The sequence below is a fragment of the Paramormyrops kingsleyae genome, chromosome 18 (assembly GCF_048594095.1).
Source record: "Paramormyrops kingsleyae isolate MSU_618 chromosome 18, PKINGS_0.4, whole genome shotgun sequence".
NCBI lineage: Eukaryota > Metazoa > Chordata > Actinopteri > Osteoglossiformes > Mormyridae > Paramormyrops > Paramormyrops kingsleyae.
Genome location: NC_132814.1, coordinates 11637164 through 11657728, shown reverse-complemented (window position 1 = coordinate 11657728; position 20565 = coordinate 11637164). Strand labels below are relative to the sequence as shown.

The 20565-nt window shown below is 44.5% G+C and overlaps 1 protein-coding gene across 5 annotated transcripts; it reads right to left on the bottom strand.

Moving 5' to 3' along the window:
* Positions 1 to 571: 571 nt before the first annotated feature.
* Positions 572 to 20139, bottom strand: LOC111837993 (OCRL inositol polyphosphate-5-phosphatase). 5 transcript variants are annotated; one of them, XM_023800509.2, is made up of 22 exons: positions 19602 to 20139; positions 16234 to 16356; positions 14649 to 14746; positions 13220 to 13409; positions 12899 to 13136; positions 11831 to 11977; positions 11183 to 11284; positions 10721 to 10835; positions 10220 to 10336; positions 9918 to 10099; positions 9618 to 9729; positions 9078 to 9187; positions 8436 to 8571; positions 6894 to 7004; positions 6445 to 6610; positions 6079 to 6314; positions 5343 to 5366; positions 4356 to 4475; positions 4183 to 4267; positions 3328 to 3455; positions 2981 to 3092; positions 572 to 2890 (listed from the first exon to the last, which is right to left on the bottom strand). In XM_023800509.2, the coding sequence occupies exons 4-22, from the start codon at positions 13377 to 13379 to the stop codon at positions 2766 to 2768; spliced, it is 2526 nt and encodes an 841-aa protein (XP_023656277.1). In that variant the 5' UTR covers positions 13380 to 13409; positions 14649 to 14746; positions 16234 to 16356; positions 19602 to 20139; the 3' UTR covers positions 572 to 2765. The 5 variants fall into 5 exon arrangements, with proteins under 5 accessions (XP_023656277.1, XP_023656278.1, XP_023656276.1 ...); XM_023800510.2 differs by lacking the exon at positions 16234 to 16356 and adding an exon at positions 14834 to 14932; XM_023800508.2 differs by lacking the exon at positions 16234 to 16356.
* Positions 20140 to 20565: the final 426 nt, after the last annotated feature.

Here is a 20565-nt window from a genome sequence, read left to right as displayed (position 1 = left end):
ACAACCTCATTTAGCTCTAAGCGATGAGACTGCCCAACAGGCCATTTGACCGCTTACGTAGTCTAAGCCTGAGATGCACACTAATCTTTGCCCATCGTGGGCCGTTTATGTAAGCATTCTCCATGCAGGTGAGGCTGTCTTTGGGCGCCTCGCAAAGTAAAGAAATCAAGACAGCAAAATATTTACATATTAATTCATGTCTGATTCCTGAACATGGGTACTCGTTAAATTTTGGGAAGCTTTCAAACCCCAGTGTAAATAATGCCAGGGTAAAGAATAGAGGACAGAAAGAAAAAATAGTTGCTTAGTCTCCCGTTTGCCTTTGTTAGAAAATGGGCAAAAAAAATAAATCACTATCAGTTGGCAAATATACTGTGTACTTTGTAGAACCCAAGGTTATTTTCTTACTCTCACTGTAGAAAAGTGTGGAGATCACTGACTCTGTGTCTCTACAATACCCATAGTATATATATGTGCCCCCTGACTCCGGGAAGAGGAATGGAATCAATTTCCTTCTGCATTTTCCTGAAGAAACTTCACTTGTTAGGTAGCAAAGAGAAAAACAACTGGGCAAAAGCAACAAATCTTTATTTCTATTTAATAAATTAAAGTTACCAAAACTGGGACAAATTTTTGAATAGGTGTGCATTTAGAACATCCACAGACGTACCATAAGAGTGAATCCTAGGCTAGAATAGGTCCAAAAGAGCCCTAAAAAAGTTAGTGGCAGATTCAAAGAATCTCACCGTAGTAACTGATTTAACAATTATTCCCAGGCTGCTTAAGGATATTTGTGACAATCCAAAAGATTCATAAACGTAGGCTGTTCTCAACACTGGTCCTGTCAGCCAGCAGGACCAATATGGAAGGGATAAACACTGAACAGCCAGGATTACCGAAACACAACATACTGAACGTCTCTGGGAATGTGGACAATATCGATCTCATCTACGAAGAGTAGTGTTGTGAAGACGACTGGATAGAAGTAGGTCTACAGGTCCACATCTGCAACCAGAAGAGACTTGCAGCGGCTGTAGCAAACCATTCTTTTCACTGCAAGCCACCGTTTGGCAATCTGTTTTGGCAGACAGCAAGCGCCGGAGGTTATGTAGTACAAGCAGTGGGTGACGGCAGCATGGTTCACAACTTGCCAGGATACAAATCGGCCCTCGTCTTAGACTCGCACAGCATTCAGAACGGGGGACAGTCCCACCTCAGATTCAAATACTGTGGTGAGGAGCGTGCGGCCATGACGACAGAGTAAGGTATTGTATAAGCGCTTCTGAGGAGCGGACAGGAGTCGCTGATAGTGTTTTGTGGGGACATTCCAACCCTGACTGCTTTACATGGACAAGAAGAACTTTTGCAAGGTTGTGGCCCTCTCTGCATCGGAGAGCTGGAGACGACACGTACAGCAACAGACATGCAGCTGTCATTAATGTCTGCAGCAGGACGTACTTCAGGGCCAACACCCAGTCTGCACAATAATCATATTCATCTGTTCTATGAAAGAGGAAGCTTTTTTTTTGCTTGCTGCTCTTTGACTTGCTAGAATTCTGGGAATTTCTCTTGCATACTGTGACATCATACTTGAAAAGCAAATACTTGAGAATGCATTATGAACAAAGAGCTTAGTGTGCATAATACATCATCCTACATACAAATATACACAGAAGGGAGAATGACATTCGTGCACCATCAGCTAGGAGATAACAGGAGACATCCCCACTGAAGGGCAAGACATCAGCTCCATGCGGCGCCAAGACTGTAGTGCACATGATCGGTTTTTGAGATGTAGAAAGCAGACGTGAAGTGAGGTTTACGATCAAAGTCACTTCTACAAATCATAGATAAGTAATTAAATCGTGGCGGATAAATGGCAGCTTCCTGTTCTTCGCATCTCGCGAGCTGTGACGAGCAGCGGGGCCAAAGCCGGGGCCACATGGACACGTTCGACGCTGTGATGAAGGCTTGGCCGTGGTGATTTCAGGATTCACACAGAGATGCAACACACAGAGCTAAACAGTTGAACGTGTGAACACATGACTGCAATGGCTACACTTCTTGAAAATATAAAACATGAAGGGGTACGTGTTACACCAACACATATAAAGCAAATGAAAATAAATATACTCTTAAAACTGGCTTGTTAAAAATTCCTAAGTCAAAATGGCGAACTGCTGCTCTCAGCAAAAGGAGCAACATAGATGCTACAGATAGGAATGAAATGTGACGTCCCCTCGAGAAGGGAGAAGTAACGGCAGGTAGAATCCCAGCATCCGCTGATGATCTTCACTCATTACATGACTGATGATCCAAAAAAAAAAGAGGATTGTCTGGTTCACCTCAGATGCACCTCAGCAAGTAGTTCAATATGTGATTCAACATTGATGCCCATATATGAGGAAGTCTGAGAGTTTATGCGTAGATGAGTATAAAAATGTCTAAGGTTTCAATGCTTACCAGTGCCCTATACATAGTCGTTAGTGTCATTCATCACTAGTGCTTCAACAAATCACTATCATTACCATAATATCATCATCATCATCATCATCATCAGTGATGAAGGGCACATTCACACATCGAGGCCAAATGATATAGTTTTTCTTTTGGCACAGAAAATCCATATGATGCGAATGTTGACTAGAGCATTGTTGTAAGTACCAGAAGAGTCAGACAGCAGGACATCTGACCCTCCATGGAGTGAAGAGAGTCCTGACCACTGGAGAAGTGGGAGGGGCATCAGAGCCCCACCCAGGAAGCCCTCACTCCTCATCGCCACCCATGAGGAAGGTCAGGATGAAGTTGATGGCTTTCTGGCGGTCCGGTGATGTCTGCCTGCCCACAAAGTTGGGCGGGGGCCGTATAAGGAGGCTGGCGAACAGCGTTGCTGAAGAGGGACAGGAAGAGTCAGAGTCAATGACGCTTCTGAATATACGCACAAAGCCTTCAGGAGGAGCAGGGGGATGTGAGCACTGACCTACGAGGCTGGCTGTGAGGTTGTTGCTATGGGAGCAGCGGAGCAGCTCCCGCAGGAAGGCCATGAGGTACCGGAACATGTTGCGGTGAGCGCGAGGCAGCTGTGAGACCAGCTGTCAGGGCACACGACCATCAGATCTGTTAGCAGTGCTGAGCACTGAATGCTTCCAAAGTAAAACTACAATCACCGAGACCTTTAATGACACAGAGAGTGGCTGCTGTGTTTGAAAAATGCCACTGAACTTCACAAAATAGGATGAATGGCCAACCTGTGGTACACATCACAAAAGACATGAGAGATCTTTCATTAGAGAAGCGTGGGGGGAGGAGGACCAGGGGTCCATGCACCTGTTTGCAGAGACGGATGTCGAGAGAGCATTCCAAGCAGCGCTGGTAGAGCTCGTAGCAGACCACGGGCTCCGGCAGGGCCTCCAAGAAGATCAGCAGAGCCTCTGCCACCGAGTGGTTACTGCCGGCTGAGGCCAGCTAGTCAGGGAGCAAACGCACCACAGAGGAGCCACAGCGGTGACCGACAGAGCGAGAGACAGGAGGCAGGAGTAAATGCCGCCTTTAAGAGGCTAATGAGGCAGCTGCCATCGAGGCTCAGAGACTGAGTCAGAAAGCCCTAACATGCTTGCAAAAAAAACCCAACATCCAAATACATTGCAGTTTGCTTCAGAGCTTAGCTATCATGTCAAAAGGAGGTGCTGGGGCCTTTTTCTATGTTTGCTTTTTTGTGAATGTCGGTAATGATGGAGTTTAGCTATTGCAGACATTTGCTGCTCAGATACACAGAATCCTGGTGGTGCTCTTTCTGCAGAAGACCACAGCACTTTATGAATACACAGACCAAGAGCACCATATTGTCAGCATACTGTCACGATGGGCCATAATGAAGCCCTAAAGTGCTACAAACACCCAATTTAAAAAGGAACATGCGTTTGGATTAAAGCAAACATTTTCTGCACACAACTCCCTGCTCTCTGTCAGATATAATGGACTAAGAAAGGGTTAAACTATTGGAGACAGGGATTCTTGTGTATAGACAGAGGAATAGTTAAATAGTGCTGTATTATCTCAAACAAAATAAGGTTAAGAAATAAAGCGCTAAGGACATTTCCTTTGTTAGTCCCCACAGTCATCTGTAGAAGCGTCTACACTAGCAAAGACAAACTGAAAGCAGGTTCAGGCTGGAAAGGATACGGATGGTTTCAGGAATGCTGGTGTCCAGGCAGTCGATGATATTCTGCAGCTCGCCCTGCATACCAGGCGTCTGGAAGAGGTCCTCCTGGAACCAGGTGGCACAATGAGCAGAGGTAAGAAGTAAAAACTACTTCTCTCTGTGCTGGAAGGTCGGCATCGTCCCTGTAGCTCACCTGGTTGCAGGATTTGGTGAACAGGTGGTCCACCAGCAGCCAGACCTCCTTGGGGATCTTCAGGGGCCTATCCTCGGTCCCACCAGGGTCTACCAGGAGGGAGTTCATCCTGATCCTCTCCTATTTTCAAAGAGTTCCAAATTTGATCATGAATATGCAAAGCAGACCCAAACTAACCATGTACAGTTACAAAGCAATTATAAAGTCAGCAGCATGCTTGCACTGATATATATATATATATATATATATATATATATATATATATATATATATAATATTTACGTTAAGATTTTACTGCCAGAACAAAGAGGCAGTGTTAAAAACAGGGACCCCCCCCACTGCCCACTGGAGAAGAACCACATCACAGTATCACATTCTGCCAGATTTTGTAAGTAGACTGCTAGCACAGCATGGCCTAAAAATAAACTCCGGGAGGAATACCGCTCAGACACAGGAGAAACCCGATAGAAGGAAACTGTAACAGCTAGCCAGGGCTAATGTGACGGGCTGGCTCACTCACTTCCCGACCTCATTTCCTAAGCCGGTCAATGCACCTGCTAATCCGATCTTCTAAGAAACAGTGTTTCCATTCTTGTATTTAAAAATCAAATATAAAAGACAATATTGCCCATCCAAAACTTGAGGAATAGCTTATTCTCTTTAAAAAAAAATCCTTATTTTTTAAAACTACAAAAACTAGAGCGAATTGCAGAAATAAAGTCTAACTTACAACAGGCCTGTTTACACCAAAGCAAAAATATATAGACCTAAAATCAATATTTGTGGGTTAAGAATGAGGACAGAGGTCAACGAACTAAACAGAAGTGTGGTGGCGATTTCCTTTTACATTAATAATCCATTTCCAAAGATCATCATTACCCTGGCTATAGAATTCTGATGTGCGAACACATTTTATTTAATCTCCGCAGAAAAGCTTTATGTTCACAGAAAATTCACAGAGCTACTGGATTGCACCAAACTGTTTACCTTCTCTGAGAAGCTGTCTTCTCCCTGAGCACCACGCAGGCCAAAGAGTGAGAGAGTGATCATGACAAGAAAAGGAAGGGAAAAGAAATCGAGGAAAAAGAAAAAAGAAAGTCACTGACAATCAAGTACCACAGAGAAAGTCAGCTGCAGAACTTTAGCCCCCGACACAAAATTACAGTAAAAGAACCACAAGGAAGAAAGATGTAGGTGGGGGGAAAAAAGCAGAGCTCTGATGCTGTCTTTGAAAATGCCTTTACAGGCCATCATTGGTGAGCTGCTCTGGACATGTCGCAAATAAAATAAACCAGTTTCGCAATATGTTCTCCACTGTGCTTCAAGGCGTGACAGATGAAGATCAGCCAAGACTGACTTCCTGCTTAACTCAGGAAAAAGCTCCTCAGATCAATAAGTGTGTTGGAAGTCAGAGAGGAAAGATGCGTCAGCCAAAACTTAGCCACAGCTTCCTAAAAACAGACCCACTTCCTTTCAGCAGGCCAAAGACATAAAGCATGGCAGCAGAATATTTCAGAGTTCTAGCCTACAGAGACAATGGTAAAGGGCACATTGGCCAAACCTCCTAGTCATTGTTTGCTTAAGAGCAGCAGATATGGAGCATTGTCTTCTAATTGTGGGTTGCATATATTGCTGTGGTTCAAGAAGAAATAAGCCAATCTGTGCCTGGAGACCTCCCCCCAGATGTCTACTTTGGCTTCCTAACCCTAACCTTAACACTCACCAGGTCGATGAGCTTGCTGACAGGGATCTCACGGATGGGCTTCTTCATGCGGCACAGTGCCTCCAGAGAGGTCCCGAAGCAGCTGGGCAGGTAGTTCCCGGAAATGGTGATGAAGTAGTCTTTGCCCCGATCCAAGTGCAGCACCAGAATGTCCTCAATGGTGTCCTCTCCAGAATTGAGGAGGGTGACGGAGTCCTTGCTGACGTACACCTCCAGGTTGATCTCTAGCTTCTCGTCTACAAAGAGGTCGAAATTGGATCACTCAGGTTATGACGGTGAACCAGTAAAAAACATTAAGCAGCAGCACCACCATCCACCCGAACGCAGACGGCAATCTGCTCATCGGTTAAGCGATCCCGGACTCACAGGGCTCCAGGAAGCCATCGCAGGGCTCAGCGCGCAGCCAGGCTTTGCAGTACTGGGAGTCGTTGAGCTTGGGGATGAAGGCGAAGTGGCAGGGGACCTGCCCGTCGTTGGTGACCACGAAGCGCTGGCGCTGAAGCTGCCTGAACTTCACACTCTCGAAGGCGAACTACAGAAAGCGAAGCAAATCGAAGAGCATGTCACACCTCAAACTGACACTGAGTGCCCGATTTGTTAAGAGACACCTGCAACTTCTGTCTAGTAAGAGTCTAACCAGCAAGTGAGGTTCAGTTAAATGGTATTTTAGAGGTATCCTACAAGACAAACCAACGGAAAAGGGCAGACTAGCTAAGCCCTATTTTTGTGACCCAGCAGATTATGAATCACAGAAGCATGATTCAAGGTCCTTCTGCGAGTACCCAACATATGGCCAGAGAGGACATGCCACTCACCTCCCTCCGAGACAGCGATAATGACGGCAGGAAGTCATTCTCCATCTTGTCCATCGTGCGGACAATTTCCTCGAAGACCTTCTTGTAGCGCTGCTCGTTCACCACCTTCACCTGGAAGATGGGACCATGCAGGTCACACTCAGGACCAGGTCAAGCGAACGGACGAGGTCCTATTAACGTTCCCTGAGCTGAGCTGCTGTGCCGGCCGTATTAATGCAACTGGGCTAAGATGTGACTTCATGAATGCAGAGCATCAACGTCGGACCTCACTCACAAAGAGGCAAAAGCAACATGCATGTCACTTGCCTCCATATCAATGTGACCCTGTTGAATAGTATGGCTGGGAAACTCCTTATAAAAGGCATTCAAATTTTTATAATACAACATGTATCACTGGAAGAAATTGGAATATTAATTATAGCAGATTAAGCACCTATCATGACGTAGCAGCCTAAGCCAACTAAGGATTTGGAAAGGAGACACTGTAGATCTGAATAATCACTCTGGAATTGGAGTTTAAGGGGGTGAATGTGCTGTTTCATCATCTTACTAAAGCCTGAGGCAAGACAGCACAGTGCAAACGGGATCTATAGACACCATCTTTAAATACTGTAACTTACAACCTCCTACAAATATTCAACATAAAGACAACCAAATGTGACGAGACACCCCCCCCCCCCCCCCCATGAAGTTCCAGGGAAAGAAGCTGGGTGGGACTGAGATGACAGAACACAAATGGCATCTTGCAATTTTGCAAAAGTTATACAGTCATATGGTCAATGACTTCATAGAGTATGTGTCATCCACTGCCAAGAGAATGAAACGGGCATGAGTCACGGCGTGAAGGACGAGGGTCACCCATTCCCACCAATCACAGAAAAGCATTTCCGAGGCTGAGGAGTAGTAGGGCTGCACGATTTGGGGAAAATATCTAATCGCGATTTTTCTGAGATATATTGCGATTATGATTTGATTTGCGATTTAATTTTTTTATGTCAAGCTTCAGTTCAATATTCAGTGTGTAGTAATTTCAAAACATATGACACAGCATGAGATACCATGAAAATATTAACTGGTATATATTCTAATGCAAGGATGAGAATTTAAAGATGTGATGTGTCAAGTTAAATAAAGTAATAATGAAAACAATTGCAGCAAAGAAAAAATAGCGATCTTGCAGGTAACACTGATTACCCCCCTAACAACACTAGAAGCGCCTTTTCCCACGCCAATGAACAAGCAAGAACTATTTTGGTGTATGCAGCCCTTTTGTTTGCGCTAATGTGTTATTAGTGTTAATAACAGCAGCTAAAAACACTCAAAAAGCCGTAATATTCATAACAGGGTGGCTGTTCGGTTCTGAAACCGTAAAGCTGGAAATTTTTAAACGTAGTATGCATTTTATAAAATGTTGAATAAACAGAAGTCGTTTATTGGTGATTTCATGTTCAAGTTGCCGCTTTTTAACAACGGTATATGGTTATTTTCTATTCAAATCAATTCAGGTGCTAGCCATTAGCAGTTAGCGGTCAGCGGGCTCACCCCTACGCTGAAGAGCGAGCTGACAGGCTTGTGGTCGCTGGTCTGCAGCTCCATGTGGCTGCGGTAGTGCAGCTGCTTCACGCTGCTGCCCCTCCACAGGATGCGGTCGCACCAGGCTGGGACCCGGCACTTTCCGCTAGGAATGAGCAAAACACACAGACTATATTTAAGAATGTAGGACTGATGACGGAGAGTGCATTTAGAAAGAGGAGTCCACCCTCAACCTCAATCTGTTCATTTTCTAACTGTTCATCATGGCCATCTTAACATGCTTGACTAACACTTTAAAGATTCTCAGATGCATTTTGTACTTTGTACAAAGGTCTGGGACAGCTATATGTCCTGCTTGAATAAGTGTTTACTGAAGATGGATGGATGGATGGACAGTGAAATATTTAAATAAGCTAAGCATATCAAACACACCCATGGATAGAAGGATACTTGGACATGCTAAATCCTATCCTATTTTACAAGCATTTAGCCATACAAAACGGAAGACGAAAGTCGTTTAGAAAGACCCCATTCAACCAGGTGACAGCAGAACGCAGCAGAAATTAGTCCTTGAATGCTGAACACTACTGTGTGGCAAAGGCAAAGGAGAAAGGGTCAGATTCAGACAGATAGAGAAGCTGAAGAGGTTACCTTGAGTCCCATCGATCTGTTTTAGGGTCATACTTGTAGGTTGGTTTGAAACCGATCTCTCCCTCTATGAAATCGGTGAACGCTCTCCGCGTCTGCCTCTGGATGTTCAGCTTAGAATGCCAGAAAAACAAAGAGAGAGCTATGCTTCAAAATCCATCCCTGTAGGTATAACTTCTTCATTTCTCTGCTGACACAAAGTCGCCATGAAGTGAATGCTTCAATTCAGTAACTGGGGGAGTCAAGTGACCTGGGTAACGTGCCGCTCATTCCCACAAGACGCAGGGACCAGTGGGAGATATTCTACTTCAGGGCAACTATGGTCAGGTGCTTGTCGGAGACATACTGGTCCATCTCTCAGAAATGAGTTTGTCCTCTTCTTTGAGCCAGTGTAGAGCCTATCCCCACCCCTAACCCTAACCCAATCCCCACCCCATAACCACTGAAAAGCACAGCCCTGCACACTGTCCCACACCGTTCAGCTTCCTGGCCTGCTGGAGGGTCTCCTGCATGGTGAATAGGTGTCCCTACCAATCTTCTCACCTGGTCAAATTCCTGAAGTTTCTTCAGTTCCTTCTGGGAGATGTGGTTCTTGACTTCAGACGCGTCGTATATACACAGACGGTAGTTCAGGTCTCCTAGCCAGATTACTACGCTGGAAAAGTTAAACACAAACATCTCTTACAACAAGTCTATTGTTGACCATTTTTTTCTTCATTGTGCAATAACATTAGCAGGCCAGAAGATATTACTGTCATCAGCAGCATGGTTGAGGTATGATAAGGTGTCATTTCTGAGACATAAGTGTGCACGCTGGTGAACAAGAGGGCAAGGGCAACACACTCGTGCTTGACGATGCTGAGCGGGGGGCAGTCTGGCAGGTGGAAGCTCATGCGCGCACAGATGTCCTTATAGTCCTGATTGCGTCGCTCAAAGTCCTCCACATGCGCCGCCAGGTGGGAATTGACGAAGCAGAAGCTGGTGTTGTGGAACACGAAGCGCACAGCTACGCCTCCTTTGTTACCCTGGAAACACAAAGCCGCCACAGGTCTAAATGGTGAAAGGGGAACAGGAGACGGCCCAGCACCCGATGCAGGTAACGAGGTTAGGCGACTCGGAAGGTCAGTCCCACAACCGGCCCGTACCATTTTGCTCATGATTCCCGTGCCCACAGTCTCTGCCGCCACGTCTCTGATGTAGTTCCTGTGCTCCTTCTTGACGTACACCAGCAGCATCATGCCCACTAGCCGGACGAGACGGATCTACAGGGCAAACAGAGTGTCTTGATTTTTAGTTTAGGCAGTAATTTAACTGAAATAAATTATTACAATGAGATAAATACTGATGAAGCAGAGCTACTAACCTTTTCACAGAAACCAAACATTTTGTAAATTTGCTTTATAACTTGCCTCAAAAATGAAAAGAAAAAAAAAATCACAAAATGCTTGTGTTGCTTTTCAATCAGACTGTATACTAACAGCTGTTAGTCTTCTGCAGCTGTTAATCTTCTGTTTCAACAATATGGGACCTTTAGATCACCGTGTCAGAAGTCAATACATGTCACAGCAGACACTGGCACTGACATGGGGTCCCCAACCTCCAAGCGTAAACTGACAGTTTTATCCCCGCTGAGCTACGGCCATCACCTGCTTGTACTTGGCTTTGGGATGCAGGCTCCGCTCCACGGCTTCCATCCACTGCTGCTCTCGGGCCGAGTCCAGGTAGAAGAAGGCTTCTGTGCTCAAGTCGAGCTCCTGGAACCTGGGGGAGGAGGAACCGGGAAGTCATGAGGGCGGAAATGGCTACAGGAGCAGGACCCCAGTACACTGAAATGCTAGTCAACATGAGGCTCAAAGTGTAGTTTGGCAGGTTTGCTGTAATCCTTAGTATGGTGCCTTATGTGAACTGAAATAACATTAACTGCATAACACAAGCTGTAAAGAATTCCAGTAAGAATGCACAGATGTTGAGTCTGTTTCCCCATAAGACTGACGATTAAGTAGGCTGCAGAACATTTCAGGCCTATGAAATGACTTTTTTGATACAATTTGCCTATTGAGATGCTTTTCCCAGGCGGTAATCCTCCATCTACTGCCCCCGATACTGACCCCACAGCGTATACGTCTGGCGGCTCGGTGTCACAGCCCAGCCATGGCTCCAGGCCGCTGTCCGGGGACTGGCCGTTCACATTCCACGTCCCCACGAAGAATCTGTGCGGCACATCACTCGCGGCTCAGGCACACAAACTCGCCATTGAGCTGCAAATCAACTGCAAAATGCCCTGAATGCTACTAAAGCCCTGGTAGCTAAAATGGAACTTTAAAAATCATGCAATGACCCCTTACATTTTCCTGATTTAGGCAGCGTCTGGCTCAGAGGGCTAAGCCTGCGTGCCTGTAATCACAAGGTCGCTGGTTCAAACCCAGCCTCAGCACGTCTGCGGGTCCTTGAGCAAGGCCCTTAACCCCCAGCTCCCTGGGCGCTGCTACAGGTGGCTACCCTTCACAGACAACTTACTCCAAAAAGAGCAAGTTGAGGGAGGTGTAAAGACAATTTCCCCACGGGAATGAATAAAGTTTCAATTATTATTATTATTATTATTATTCATAGATTCCCAGTACTATGATTTAATGGCTACAGTTTAAGCATTCCCCGACGATTTATAAGCTGCATTCCCCAATGATTTATTAATAGTTAATTAGCTAATTAATATCTCCACCCAAAACATGATGTAAGTAAAGGCCAGCAGAGCCCACCGGAAGTTCTGTATGTCGACATAGTCATTCTCCTTCTTCGTGAGGAGGTGCTTGATGAGGCCCTCCCTCTGCACCGCCTGGTTGGAGAACATGACCTGCCGGACAGTGTTGGAGGTGGGACTGTAGTTCCAGTTAGGTGGCCTCTGACTAGAAGGAAGAGGATTTTTACATCAGTGCAGCAGCAGCCAATCACTTCCCTCACAGTACTATTCATCAAACACTGAAACTCATTACATATGGCTTTAAAATATCTGTCCTTAGGAAAGATTCACGTTAAAAGCCAAATCTCATACCATTGTTAATAGGGGCGTAACAGTACAAAAAATTCACAGATTATTATAAACTTCGGTTTTTGGTTCAAAGTTCAGTGCAATTTTGGTACAGCACAAAAATCTGAATGTCTTGAAATTATTATTAAAACTGCAAACACAAAGGCAATCAGGAACAGTTGTAACCCACAAAAGGCAAAGCATCTGTTGACGTGCCTGAATAAAACCTAAGAGATGCTTGCATGCACATCATAATCATAATGAACTAAAATCCTGTCTAAATCCAAAGATTTCTACTTCAGAGTATGATCATCTATTTTTTTTAACCTGGTTTGAATTTCCAGGCAAACAAAACCACGAGGAGACTAACTTGCTTGATTCTGCTCTGCTCTGGTCGTAGACACTCGCTTCATGACTTCCCAGATGAGTTCGCATGTTGGATGTGTTTCCAGCAACATATCCAAGCTCAGCTTTAACAGAGTCGACAGACTGCCTTGGTTTTACCAGCTACTCTCTCTCCAGTGTTGGTGTAGTTTACTGGGAAACCAAAAGGTTCCCAAACCACCGATTACGACTGGCTGTAACCACCATTGGCCTTAACGAATTCACAGCCACAATTTACGTGTGGAACCTCTACTTCTGAATTTAGGTTCTGCGCGCGTCAATAAATGTATCCATTTGACCCGAACATAGCTGATGAAACGAAAGCACGAAAAACTTAAAGAGCAAGAAACTAAAGCATGCACCATTACAGCCCTTCCCCTTCCCTGCCGCGATCTGCACAGACACACACACTTACTCCTTGGTGGCGGGGGTGCCATTCCTGCCCTGCGTCGCTGGCAGCCGGTCTTTGAGGAGTCCCCCAGCTCCTGTGGAGGGGGGATTGCAGGAGCCTTTGCCGGGGGGCAGCGGAGGGAGTGGAGGGGGTTCTCGAGGAGCAGCGCTGCGGTTCTGCTGGTTCCTGGTCTCCTCCACCTTCACCGCATCGTTGAAATGGTCTTCAAAGCCGAGAACAGCGAGGGTAAGCCCTGGACCATCTATTTAAAGAACATCAAACGATGCAGCAAGACCTCACTGGCTGAACAAGTACAACCCATACAATTCCTGGCCTTCTGCACACCTGAGGAAAACTTGATTCCTGCTCTGTTATTGTCTTGGGCCACATGCAGCCCATCGACAGTCTTGGTGAGGGGGGCTTCTGCGCTGGGGAGTTTGCTGGCAGTCCTCAGCGGTACAGGGGGCAAAGGCCCTTTCTGGAGGGCTGGGGTCAGAGGATCCATCCTTTCTCAGTGGCTACCTGTCATAGAAAACTGAATGGAGGGGGACAGACTCAAAACCAGGACTGTTCAGAGTCCTGTAAGGTAACAATCACTGATCCAATGCAAGTTATGTATTTAGAGTAGAGTACCCACCTTAGGAAAGTATTGTGAGGGTGTACCCAAGAAAATATACATTTCCATCACTACTACTATATTTAAAAATACTAGGGCTGTCAAAATTAACGGGTTAACGAGGATTAATCCATCGTCATGATTAATCTGATAAAAAAATTTAACGCAATTAATCCATCTGCAGCGCAGAATGACTCAAAATCCCTGAAATGTCTCTGTCAACCCATTTCGGGCAGTTTTGGTACGTTCCATTTGCCCTGGGAACTAGTTTTCCGAGTTGGATTCCAAGTTTTGAAGCCGGAAGTGACGGCATGCGCGCTTCCGTTTCTCTGAGATCTGAGAAATATCTCGGAGCAGCACAGAGGATCCCGAGTTTAGAATGCAAGATGGCTACGCCTTTTATCAACAGATGGGAAAGTTTTATACTGTTTGAGCACTACTTCTCATTTATGGCTCATTAAATCGTTCGCACACACTATACCATCCAACTTATCTGTGGATGTGTTGCTACGGAGTTTTATACGTAAAGCACCACGCGTAATGTTTTATCAACTGATATTGCTAACAATGGAAATTAACCAGGCTAGAATTGGATTTCATGATTAGTCGGATTATTTGTCAGATTTACGGTAGTTCGGGCTAATTGTAAGTGGACGAAGATAAAGACCATTTAAACTGAGGTACCTTAAATACGACAAGTTGTCCGGCTAAGCAAAAAATCTTGCTTTTTGATATGGGTCCATGGTATTGCATTTCTGTGGCAGATGGAATGCATCCGACTCGTGTTCAAGATATTCAATAAACATGTTAAGTGCATATATATTCCATTTTTTCTTGAGTCTGTTTGCTCATGCAAAATGAAATGCGATTAATATAGATTAAAAATGAATTATATTTAATCATGATTAATCGAAATTAATCCACAGCAACCCTGTGATTAATCTGATTTAAAAATTTAATTGTTTGACAGCACTTAAAAACACAAAAGATACGCCAAATTGTTGCATCATTTCAACCATGTGCAACTGTCAAAATGTGGGGATGGCTGTAACGATACTGTGACAAAACCGACTCACTCAGCAAATACCAAGTAACTTACTTTAAGGTAACTGTCTTAAAAACAGAGTTGAGTTTCCTGGTAAAAGTCACCAAACTCACACTGTTGCCTGGCCCCCTTCAGCTACACGGAGAAAAGTATTCCAAGCTCATCACAGTCCAGCTCGGTGCGCGCCACGTACCTGCGCCTGAACAGGGGCCTGTGGGAAGGAGGACAGACAGGAGAGTGACGTTTACTGGGGGAGCGCCGACAAAAGAGGGTCACTGTTCATCACACCAGGACTCACAGCAGCTGAATCAGCACGAAGGCACCAAGGATGAGATGGCATTCCTACAGGGATAAAGGCCTGCGACCATCCATCTCTGCCAATAAACAGCTGATTTTGCTGTACGTAAAGACCATAAGTGACTTTTCTTTCCAGTATGACTGATAAATTTTGCTTCAACCTAAACAGAGTGTGGGACTACGTCAGTAATTTGAGTGCACTATACCGAAATCCAAACAAGGATAGCAAAGTCCTGTTTTTACCACAAGGAAGCTCAACGTTTTATCATCAAACAAGCTTCTGCAGGCAATAAAAGATAAGTCACCGTGTCCTACTAGTAGGGAAAAGGAAATGACAGCGAGGGATAGGATGCTCACTGCATAATTGTGAAAGGAAACCAATTCCAAGCAGAATGACAGCTGACACTTTGACCAAAGCACCAGCTTCATTAAATATTTATAATACTCACGAGGAGATGGCTGGAATTACCCATCTCCGCCAGCCACAAAGAGAAAGCTCTCATTCAATCGATTCGCTGACTTTGTGGAGCATGCTGCTTCGACTGCCAATCAATTCTAACGTCATCTCCGAGTTATTAAACATCGCAAATAAGCTAAAGCAGAACCACAAGCAAATGTCTCAGACTTGTATACTAAAGTATCGGGGCTGATTAAATCTTCAGAGCCCAAAACACATAGAGCAAGGATGTTTAACATACGTCCTTTGATCCTGCACTTCATTTCCATACGCAAACAGACTATTTGTGAAGATCACTCGCCTCCTACACTCTAGATTGTCCTGATAATCAGCACAAACATGCCCTTCTTAAAACTTTTCCATGTTCACATGTGTATTATTACGAAGTTTACTGATCTGCTTATTTCTCTTACTTTGGTGTTTCTGTATAAAAAGCAATTTCCCGTTTTTTTTTTTTTTTTTTTAAACTAATAACCCCACTTCTGCTCCTTTTAAATATCATCTGTCTGGATGTTCATGACAGAAGGGCACTTGGGTTGGGACCACATATGACATTTCGGCTGAAGGCAATGATGACCGGACAAGGAAATAGTTGTAGAAGAAAAGGCTCTTCCTTTTAACAAAAGGTAATTCGAAAAATATTAACAGGTACGGCTGGGGGAGTGACCTTGTACAACTTTAATGTCATATACAAGGAGGAAACACAGTTCAAGATTATTTGTTAGCAAAAAAAAAAAAAACACTATTAACTAATTTGCTAGTAATTTCCCATGGGGGGAAAAAACGGGTACAAATTAATTAGCTACTTGAATAAACCCCAAAACACTCCTAGGGCTTGTTCACCGCAATTTATCAATTCATCAGAGAGCAAAATATGAGCCAATAAGAATGCTGTAGCTTCTCTGAGAGTGAGAAGGTGCATCAACTAGCAGTCAGGCACTCACAGTGACGTAGCACAGAGCAGGAAACTGCAGACAGGGCCACGATCTCCTCGGGACAGCTGGCTGCCGTTTCAGGGCACTGCCACCCATGAATGACCTCAAGCCAGCTCCACGGCGTAACCCTTCCTAAGGTAAGCCATTCGAGACAAGGACATCAAGTCCTGTGGTGAGTCAGCGGAATGCAAGACTAATGAGGCAGCCAAACAGCAATACGACATCAACGTTAAACAGCAGCTGAATCTATACCACAAGAGGTATTAAACTGTACAGTGAGGACAATGTATATAATACTATTAAAGTTATTTTAAGGCTTATTGTTTTCTCTTTCCATAACCCCTTACCCAATCGGTTAGCCCTCAGCCTATCCTAGGAAGCATGAGGACACACTGGACAAGATGCCAGTTAACCACAAGACACACACATTATGGGCAACGCAAAATGACCATTTCACCTAGCCTAATTTTTCTGGATTTCACAGCGGGGCCTCAGCGTATCCTGAGCAGCGCCAGGCACAAGATTGGAGTACAGCCTGGATGGGATGCCACACCATCACAGGTCGCATGCATACGGTCACACATGCACAAACACTATGACCAATTTGGAGACACCAGTCAGCCTAACTGCATGTCTTTATACTGTGGGCGGAAACTAGAGTATTCAGAGCCATCCTGCCCAACAGAGGGGAAAGCATGTAAACACCACGCACACAGAGTGGATAGAGTCACTTATTTTCCTTCATTTAAAACACTACCATATGATGAATACTTAACCACTGACCGTGAATCCCTAAAAACTAATAAACTTTTAGCAAAAACCACTGATCAAGTGAGAGAAGTTCAATGAGATTCACTGTGTCAGCAAACCAGTGGATCCTACCTGAGCCAGCGTGACCCCAACAACTGAACAGAGCTCATCTTTCCTGAGAAGAACAATCCCCAAAGCTTTGAGCTTCACATTCCTCAGTCAACGAAAAGTTTAGCTGTGTCTTTAGATATTGGTCACCAGAATGTTTCATTGGCATCTTATTTTTCCCGGTGCTACACCAAGCTTCAGCATAAATCTCTAAGCTTCAAGGCACAATTCAGTCAACGGAAATCCTATTTTTTTTCCCACCTGAACAGGTGCTCCAAGTAATCGACCAGGCATCTCGGATGACGTTCAAACTTAATAGGGCTAAAATCAACATTTAAAAGGGAGAATTCTTTACAGTAAGAGCATTATAAATTAATAGCACAAATGCACTTAACAGTCAGGGCATGTCACCAGAGGGTTTCTGCCTCTACCTGATTTTGAAATGCAGCCCCCATTTCAGTTTCAGCACCAGTTCAGAAAATCAATACAACACAGAAAAGGCCGGATTGATTAAATTTTTCATATGCTGGCCGCAAAGCCGCACCTGACCCAGGAGAAATGGTCAATGTACTGGGCAAAAACACGACTGTAAACCAAACTCAGACATGGCAAAGTAAGTGTAGACTCTGGATAAGGGGGGAAAAAAAAATCAGTCTAACTCCAATACTGTACCATTCAGAAGAAGCACAAACACCATTCAACTGCTCAGTGAACCAGGAAGAATGTTTAAAACTAATGACATATTTCTCACGTGACGCACAATAGGGTTCATTTCTAAAATTATGTATGAACATGATGGCACAACCAATAATCACAACTGTAGCTTTAATGGTAGTTACAACAGTGTTTCCCAACCCAAGCCTTGGGAACCCATAGCCGGTCCAAGTTTTTGCTCCCTCCCAAACAGTCCACATTTTTGCTCCTCCCTAAAACGTGGACTGTCTGTTGGTCCTCAAGGACTTTGATTAAGAAACACTGGGGTAGACTGGGGTATCATTATTTAGCAAGAATTTAAGTATCTGTGGTCTTGTTCAAGAGTAAGGGAAGAAGAGAGCAGGAGGTTGACAGACAGATCGATGCAGCATCACTAATAAAGCAGACATTGTACCATTCCATCATGGCGAACAGAGCTGAGCCAGAAGGCAAAGCTTTCGATTTACCGGTCGATCTACATTCGTACCCTTACCTACGATGAAAAACTTTGAATAGTGTCTGAAAGAATGAGATTATGGAAAAAAGTGGCAGAAATTAGTTTCCTTTGCAGGGTGTCTGGGCACAGAGATTGGGTGAGGAGCTCGGACAATCGGAAGGGGCTCAAAGTAGAGCCGCTGCTCCTCCACATCGAAAGGAGCCAGTTGAGGTGGTTCAGGTATCCATCTAGAATGCCTTCTGAATTCTCCATGGTGTTTTGGGCATGTCCAACCAGGAGGAGGACCGGGACACACTGGAGAGATCATATCTCTTGGCTGGGCAGGGAACACCCTGGAATTCCCAAGGTGGAGCTGTAGGAGTTGGCTGGGGAGAAAGAGGTCTGGGCATCCCTGCTTAGACTGCTGCCCCCTCCAAACCCGGTGATGCCAAACAATGGATGCACGGATGGATGGATGGATGGATGCATGCATGCATGGGTGGACATTTAGCAAGATTTTAGACTGGAGAGTATAAGCAAAGCAATGTTTAATGAGGCAAATGTACCCCTGGTTGTTACTTTTCTTGCAGATGACAGTATGGAGATACACAGCGCATATGCAGCCATCCAAAGCACCACCATTATATTGTAGTGGCACAATCGAGATCTGAAAGTTTCTAACTGAAAAAACACAATAAAATGAAAATATCTTTGTAAACAGAGCTAAGCAAGAACTTTATATGCTTACTCCAGAGCAATACACACATATTAATATTCCTTTTGTTCAACTTTTGCATGGTCACCCAAGAAATCGATGCCAGCTAATAAAGTTGCAGTCTTTCCATATTAATGTCTTTTAAAAAGGCATGAAATTATGTATATGTACTACAAATACTGCAGTACAGAGCAAAATGGTGCAACTTTGTACAAAAATGCAACCAAGGCCAGATTATAATGTACACAAAATGTTGTCAGGAAATGAAATGTTATTTTTGTTACTAAACTTTGGGTGCATTATATGGTGAACATTAGTACCTCTCCGAATCCACAGAAAGAGATGTGGCTGAAAAGCTACCCTCTTAAAATCAAACAAGTTAGCCTGCAGCATCACTCTGCAATGTCGACAATGACATCTAAGCTAAATGTCTACTGCGGGGTTTTAAATATGACTAACCTGGAATATAGCCATTATTTGGCTACAGCTGACATACAAGTTAGTTAGCAAGCTAAAACGTGAACTGCCCATCGGAAATTAGTTACTGCCCCCAGCGCTGAGGGCTCGTCCCAATACCGCTGCCCGTCAATCAAAAGTTTAAATGCGAGCAAAACAACTTCATTAGACGGCGTTCTGACTAGCTGGTGCGAAAAAAGATTTTGGTTGGTAACCTACCTTTCCAACACTGTACCGAGGGCTCGTTAGCTACTGAGGGAGCCGCGGCGTGGGATTTCGGGCGATGTGGACGCGGACGCCTCGGTGCGGCTCTTAGCCCGAAGGACGGCGCAATCAATAAGTCACTCGTGAAAATTAAAATAAAGACCCATACATATTTTAGTTGTCAAGCGGAGCCCAGTTTGGTTTTGTCTGACATTGTTTAGCGGCGTGTTTTTCTCAGCGCAGACACAGCACCGCCCAGGGCCCGGCATTAGGCAGTTAGCCTGCTAGCCTGCTAGCTGTAGTAACCGCCGCACTCAAACTAAAGACAGTCTACCGTGAAACAAGACCGGTAACTAAACTCGCACTTCCGGGTTTGGCGTTTCTGCCGTAACCTGACCTTGGGACCGTCTGCCGAGGTCCACCGTTTCATTAATTCCCATAAAGGAAATACTGTGGGAAAAAGACACAGCTGAGTCTTTCACAAGCTGTCAAGCATATGAGCGACCTCGCCACATAATTACGAGTCAAGGGTCTTCGCAAAACAGCGATCTTTGGCATGAGGCGTAGCAGCGTGTAAGGGTATTGCATAAAAACAGCGCCTTCTAGTGAGGACGACCATTTACTCAGTTGCATGATAATAAGGTATTTTAATTCTTTTAATATATCAAGAACGTGAACATGTAAATGCTATGCTATTTTTGTGACTACGAGAATTTCCAAACGAATTTCTAAAAATGGATCAATGAAATATTTGGTGGTCAGCATGTTGTGGTTGCATTTATCAGTATTCTATAGACGTCAACGCTTTATAATAATAATTAATTATCGCCAGGTATGCAATGTCTTGTGTATATTTTTATTTTTTACTTTACTGAAATGAAACCTACTCCATTTTGATGTGTGTAGCGTGGCTCAAAGTGTAGCCTCAGGCATCCAGAGCTGTGGGTTTTAGTCTGACCTCAGTCCCATGGGTGTGGTG